The sequence below is a fragment of the Marmota marmota genome, unplaced genomic scaffold, assembly GCF_001458135.2.
Source record: "Marmota marmota marmota unplaced genomic scaffold, marMar, whole genome shotgun sequence".
Lineage (NCBI taxonomy): Eukaryota > Metazoa > Chordata > Mammalia > Rodentia > Sciuridae > Marmota > Marmota marmota.
This window is the reverse complement of record NW_026000294.1, coordinates 2,271,733-2,279,064: the sequence shown is the minus strand read 5'-3', so window position 1 is coordinate 2,279,064 and position 7,332 is coordinate 2,271,733. Positions and strand designations below refer to the sequence as shown.

The following is a 7,332-nucleotide window of genomic DNA, read 5'->3' as shown; positions in this document are numbered from 1 at the left end:
TGCATGCTTTTAGCCCCTTTATCAAATATAAGATAGTTGTAGTTTTGTGGATTGGTTTCTGTGTCCTCTATTCTGTACCATTGGTCCACCCGCCTGTTTTGGTACCAGTACCATGCTGTTTTTGTTACTATTGCTCTGTAGTATAGTTTGAAGTCTGGTATCGCTATACCGCCTGATTCACACTTCCTGCTTAGCATTGTTTTTGCTATTCTGGGTCTTTTATTTTTCCATATGAATTTCATGATTGCTTTCTCTATTTCTACAAGAAATGCCGTTGGGATTTTGATTGGCATTGCATTAAACCTATAGAGAACTTTTGGTAATATCGCCATTTTGATGATGTTAGTTCTGCCTATCCATGAACAGGGTATATTTTTCCATCTTCTAAGATCTTCTTCTATTTCTCTCTTTAGGGTTCTGTAGTTTTCATTGTATAAGTCTTTCACCTCTTTTGTTAGGTTGATTCCCAAGTATTTTATTTTTTTTGAAGATATTTTGAATGGAGTGGTTGTCCTCATTTCCATTTCAGAGGATTTGTCGCTGATATACAGGAATGCCTTTGATTTATGCGTGTTGATTTTATATCCTGCCACTTTGCTGAATTCATTTATTAGCTCTAATAATTTCTTTGTAGACCCTTTTGGGTCTGCTACGTATAGAATCATGTCATCTGCAAATAGTGATAATTTAAGTTCTTCTTTTCCTATTTTGATGCCTTTAATTTCTTTCGTCTGTCTAATTGCTCTGGCCAGTGTTTCGAGAACTATGTTGAACAGAAGTGGTGAGAGAGGGCATCCCTGTCTTGTTCCAGATTTTAGAGGGAATGCCTTCAATTTTTCTCCATTCAGAATGATGTTAGCCTGAGGCTTAGCATAGATTGCTTTTACAATATTGAGGTATGTTCCTGTTATCCCTAGTTTAAAAATATGGAACGCTTCACGAATTTGCGTGTCATCCTTGCGCAGGGGCCATGCTAATCTTCTCTGTATCGTTCCAATTTTAGTATATGTGCTGCCGAAGCGAGCACTCCTGTTTTTCTTTAGCTGTTCCTAAAACGATGTTAATCAGAAGCTTCACTATGTGATCATTTTCTTCAGATTATAACTCTTACTAATAACTTAGTAAGAGTACTATAGTTTTACTTCCATATTCTTAACTTGGCAAACTATGAAAATTAAATTATAGTCTTATAAAGATGATATAAAGTCAAAAGTGATTGCAATATACATGGTGTTAACATTGTCCTCATTTGCAAAAGCCCATTATTTTTCATATTCACCTCAACAACACCCTCTTATACTCTAAACTCCTGGTACTATAGAGACTTAGGCATTTTATGGAAAGTTCTGAAACCTGGTTTCCCAAGATGTTCCTATCTACAAATATCTGTGGTATTGCAGAAAATTATGGAATGTTATCCTCTTGCCGCAGAGTCAGGCCAGGTGATACCAGCAATCTATTACAGTAAAACTTTCAATTTAGCATCTTCTGATGTTCTGGCATAAATGTCACAAAACTTCAATCTTATTATTTAAGTTAACACATTGTTTCAAAACTTAAAAGTTTTTCCTTTAGATTCCAAAATTATCTTGATAAATGGTAGGTAATGGTTTTGATAAAAATGTGATTATTTAACACAGAAAGCTTGTTTTATCTTCCTTTAGAACATGTCTACCACTCTAATAAGAGATATCTCCCTAAGGTCACATTTTTTCACCTGAAGTAAATTTGGACTTAGTGTTCCTTCTAGGTGCTATGCTTACAGTTTTAGTAGCTAGATCTTATCATTAATTAATGAATTATAAATATTGAAGTTAAGCTGAGAATAGCCCATCTATTTTCTAATTGTTAATTTTTAAAATCTTGCTATAGTTGTTAGGTGGGTTTAATTTCAATCATAACTTTCAACTTAAGGGATAAAAGGAGAATGTCTAAGTAACTAGTAATCTGGATTCTCTGACAAGAGAAAATATAAAAATTGATCTATAAAATAAACACTTTTACTGAATCTAAACTCAAACAGAAATTTAACAGTCATGATTATATAGGTACCAACAGAAAACACAATGATTGTTCAATGGGCGTTCCATTTAATAATTTAGAAAATACAAACAAGTAGAAAGGAAAAAAAAAAAACAAAAAAAAATCACTTACCATCCTGTTATTTAAAGATAAATATCAGAATGTTAATCATTTATATATCCTTTTGATTGTTTCTAGTACCTACACTTAAACTTAACAATTGCTTTACCTGCTATTTTTGAGTAATTATGTCATGAACATCTTTGAATAGGTGGCTCTTTATCAATCCTCTATAAAAACAAAGGATATATATTACATTGAATCATACTTCAATGATAATATTTTAGTGAGGAGCCTGATAATATCAACCAGGTACATTCCTTGAGTTCAGAAAGGGAATGGATATTTTCATCAATTGTAAAAAACAATGTTGTTGCCTTTTCAAATGAAGACTATCTTAATCAAATGAATACATGCTAGAATCCTTTCTATTTATGTAGTTTCTAAGTTTTTCATTTAATTCCCATAATTTAGAATTGCTCAAGATAGGGAGATAGTAGGATTATAAATTTCCCAGTGGCTTTTTACCATGGCTTAGCCACCTTCACTATCTTTTAAGTATTTGACATCCTAGCTCTTAGGAGTTTTCAAGAGAGGTCAAAATCTGGGGTTAGTTTTTTTTTTTTGTTATTTGTTTACTTTGAATAGTGCAAAGTCAAGGCCTTAACAAAGCTTTTCTTTGTGTCTGCTATTCCTAAGAGTTTGTCTTGAGAGAACAATCTCAATTTTATTACAGGTAATAAAATGGAGTAGGAAAAAGGAAATGGAGTATATTGATTGGGTGAAAATATTTGCACAACACTATGCATGTGACTTGTATTTTGCTAGGATACAATGCAACTGTCCTGGCCTATGGGCAGACTGGCTCTGGAAAAACCTATTCAATGGGAGGTGCATATACTGCAGAGCAAGAAAATGAACCAACAGTTGGGGTCATTCCTAGGGTAATACAACTGCTATTTAAAGAAATTGATAAAAAGAGTGACTTTGAATTTACTCTGAAAGTATCTTATTTGGAGGTAAGTGATTTATCTTTAATTATTCTGAATTCAAAGTTATCTTTGGATAGAAAAATAAATCCAAATCATTTTTCCTGGCATGACTCAGTTTAGTAAATTACATTTTTAGTAAATTGCATTTTAATAAATTGATAGAGAAAATGTACTGGCTCAGTTGGATCTGGCTCTGACCCAATTCTTTTCTTTTCTTATTGGGATAGTATATTTAATCTGATTGTTAGAGGAATTGGCATTGCCATATCAAAAGATGATAGGAATTTTTAAATTCCAGTTTGGCTTCTATTACTGATTTCCTGTAGAGTATATGGAAATGTATTTGATTTACCTTTACTCTCTTGAGGCTTAAGTTATAATTTTGCTGCTTCCTGAAAAAGTTTATTAAAAATTAGGGTGAAGCTGGGTTCAGTGGTGCCCAACTGTAATCTCAGCAACTTGGGAAGCTGAGACAGGAGGATTACAAGTTCAAGGCCAGCCTCAGCAACATAGCCAGATCCTCAGCAAATTAGTGAGAACCTGTCTCAAAATTTTAAAAAATGTAAAGGACTAGGGATGTAGATCAGTGGTATAACACCCCTGGATTCAATCCTCAGTAAGAAAATAAAGGGTGAATATTGAGTTGTTAAACACATATTTGTTGAGCACCTACTGTGGCCAGATGGCATGTTAAATAATTAGCATCAGCAATAATAGCAAACAAATATAGTGCTTACCATGTGTTAAGCTTTGTTCTCAGTACTTACAGTTTTATTTGCTGTTGAAATATTAGTTGCTACTTTTCCCTTTTGCTTTCCTTGCTCCCAGCCTTCATACTCTCCTCCCCTAAGGACCCACTGTTCACATTTTAACAAAGTTGGTGAAGGTGGTTGTGTTAGAACACCATCAGAGAACTGAATTTGGACACCCATGTAACTTTTTTAAAAGGTCTGCTATTCCTAAGAAACTCTGTCCTTGGGCTGGGGTTGTGTCCAATAGTAGAGTACTCACCTAGCCCGTTAGAGGCTCTGGATTAAATCCTCAGCACCACATAAAAATAAACAAAATAAAAGTATTGTGTCCAACTACAACTGAAAAATTTTAAAAAGGAAACTCTGTCCCAAAAGAGTAGTCTCAGTTTTGTTACAAGTAATATGGAATTCATTCTTGTAAAACAGCAAATGGTTACATATAAGGTTAAAGTCCCTTTTGTGGATGTGGTGGGAGTGATATGACCAACTGTCTGGTGCATGCTAGACAAGCTCTAAGAACTCTGTCACTGAGATACACCATGGCCCTTTTTCTTAATTCTAATATATGTTCATTGTAAACAGAATTTTAAGTACAGAAAATTACAAAGTATTTTTATTTATTTATTTATATGTTTTTAAAGAGAGAGAGAGAGAGAATTTTTTAATATTTACTTTTTAGTTTTTGGTGGATACAACATCTTTATTTTATTTTTATGTGGTGCTGAGGATCGAACCCAGCACCCCGTGCATGCCAGTGCGTTACTGCTTGAGCCACATCCCCAGCCCACAAAGTATTTTTAAAAATGACCTGTTTCCAATACTAAGAGAGTATTGCTGTTAACAGCTTGTTTTCACCACTTTACTTTCAACAATATCAGATTTACAATGAAGAAATTTTGGATCTTCTATGCCCTTCTCGTGAGAAAGCCTCTCAAATAAATATCCGGGAAGATCCTAAAGAAGGCATAAAGGTGTGTTTATCTTTTATTTGATATTATTAAAATGTTGGCAACTACTAAAGTTCACATACCTTTTTCTTTGGGACTATGGTTTTAAATGACTACTAACATCTCAGTCTTTTAGGTTTTGCGTGGTCCTAAATTGCCTTTGTTTATCTTGAATTCCTCGATGGGAGCTCTTATGGGGAAGAAAGGGAGGACTCACATTCAGTTTTATCACCTTCCTGTTACTTCTTGTGGAATGCTAAGATCAATTAAACATTTATTAATTATTACAGAGTTCTGAGGCTGAAATTTCTAGTATGGTCACAAGTGGCTATTTAGTTTTAAATTAATTAAAATGGAATAAAATTTAAAATTCAATTCCCCTGCCAGCCACATATCAAGTGCTCAGTAGTTATATGTGACTTATGACTACCATATTGAACAGCATAGGTACAGGATGTATCCATGATTATAGAAAATTCTGTTGGACAGTATTGTAATACACATTGTGCTAAGCTGTAGAATGATATAAAATGAAAAATTGAATATGATTTTTTTTTTTAATTTGTATGTACTATAGGGAGAAGAACACTTTTGTGAGAGCCTCTGTCACATGGTATAGGTGCAGGATCTGGAGGTGGAACTTGAGTATTCAGGGGTGGGAGAATCAGAGGCTGGAAATGGGTGAGAATAGGTAGTTCAGACTTGATAAAATATGGAGAAATAATATCTTACGCATCTTCTCCTTCCCTTTTTTTTTCTGCACAAACTAAAAAAGGAAAGTTGCAGGTTTAAAGAAGTGATAAGGGGCAGATGCCTGTGCTTCAGAGATTTTTTTTCCCTTCCAGATCATTAATTTGTTAACTAGGTATTAAAGCAAGGCCTAAAGTTCAGGTCCCATAAGTTTGGAATATAGGAAGATAGTTCAGAAACCTGGCAGTAAGAAACCTATACAAAATACTTGCTGTCACCAGAAAGAAGTTGATACTGAACCAGCATTGGACCCTGTCCCAACATCTTTCATATGTCCTATTCTAAGGAATTAAGTCCCACATGTTGTTGCGGTGAGATGCACAATTCAAAGAAATGTGTTCCTGACACAAACCTGAGTGGTTAAGAACAAGTTTGGGTAAATATCCCTTCAGGTGGGATAGATGGTATTTAAATAAGTAGAGAGAAGTAAGGGTACTCTTATAGTAAGGAATACCTTCAACAGGAAAGCTGAATAGGCCTAGACTAGTCTGGACTATAGGATTTAGGCTGGGGAATAACAGGAGATGTGTTAGGACCAGATTGTGAAGCCAGAGTGAAAAGCTATTTCTGTCCCTCTAAACAGCATATAAATTATTTACTACTTCTGAACGAAAGGTTGCTATGGCTAATTTTTACCAATTTTTTATCTTACATATATGTCTCTCCAACTACATTGGCTTCTGGAGTTAGGAGAACATTTTAAAATGTCTTTGTATCCTCATTATCTAAAACAGTGTTTAGTACTTTGGTGACATTTTGGGAAGCAAGGTTTTAGGAAAATTAAATAGAAATGGATTGAAAAAAAAAAAAAGACAAGGGTGAGGAAGACCAGTTGAGGAAACTGTTGCCTTATTTTTCAAACATGAAATAATATAAACCTGGACTCAGCAAGTAGATTTGGAAGGGAAAAGGAAGTGATGGATTCAAAAGAAGAATGACTAGGAATTGGTGATAGATGGGACATGGAGGAATGAGAGAAGTTGAAGGTGATCTGAAGTTTCGAGATAACGAGAATAGAGATATTAATAGAAATGGAGAAATAGTGTAGTACCAAACATGAGACCTTATTTTCCTTAATTCCTGATGCTACAAAAACTATATACTGCTGTTTCCTCTAGTGAAAATGAGGTATCAAATGGGTCAGAAGTACAGGGAGATGCACGGAATCACATGGAGGATAAACTAGCAAAGGGAAATACCATAGCTGTTTGTGTTGCACTTGTTTTCTTGGTTTTTGTTATATTTTTTGAGAGAGCAAGTACCAGGGATTGAAGTCAGGGCATTCAACCACTGAGCCACATCCCGAGCTGTATTTTGTGTTTTATTTAGAGATAGTGTCTCACTGAGTTGTTTAGCACCTTGCTTTTGCTGAGGATGGCTTTAAATTTGTGATCCTCCTGCCTCACCCTCCCCAGCTGCTGGGATTGCAGGTGTGCATCACCACACCCAGCTTCATTTGTTCTCTTTCAGGCCCCAAATTTACATTTACTTGGGGCTATCACTACCCTCAAATCTAGGGATCTTCTCTGACTCTAGTATTAGCAAACACTCGGTTTATTAAGTTCTTAGGGAAGATTAGAGACTTTGGTTTTTGGTCATTTCACAGAGTTCTAGTTAAAGTTGTCTTATTTCATAGCTATTTATTGATTTCTACTGGAGTATCAAGACATTTTTTTAAACCACCAACCCTATATCAGGAGCCACTTGTCAAAAGAAACGAACTTTATTTTTAGAACCACACATGCCAAACAAAACCGCTCCTCAGGAAAAACCCTCAGAGCCCAACTTCCACCACCGGCTTCCCACAAG

At 35.0% G+C, this 7,332-nt stretch overlaps 1 protein-coding gene and 1 non-coding gene across 5 annotated transcripts in view; one reads left to right on the top strand and one right to left on the bottom strand.

Annotated features, from left to right (window-relative positions):
- Positions 1-7,332, top strand: part of Kif4a (kinesin family member 4A) — a 138,587-nt gene that overhangs the window by 3,885 nt on the left and 127,370 nt on the right. For all 4 annotated transcript variants that reach the window (XM_048797161.1, XM_048797158.1, XM_048797160.1 and 1 more), the window contains exons 4-5: positions 2,911-3,101; positions 4,705-4,797. In XM_048797161.1, coding sequence (XP_048653118.1) covers positions 2,911-3,101; positions 4,705-4,797 — 284 coding nt within the window. The remainder of the gene's footprint in view (positions 1-2,910; positions 3,102-4,704; positions 4,798-7,332) is intronic.
- LOC125614445 lies at positions 921-1,027 on the bottom strand. The gene has a single exon (XR_007345035.1). It is a non-coding gene; the product is annotated as a U6 spliceosomal RNA (small nuclear RNA).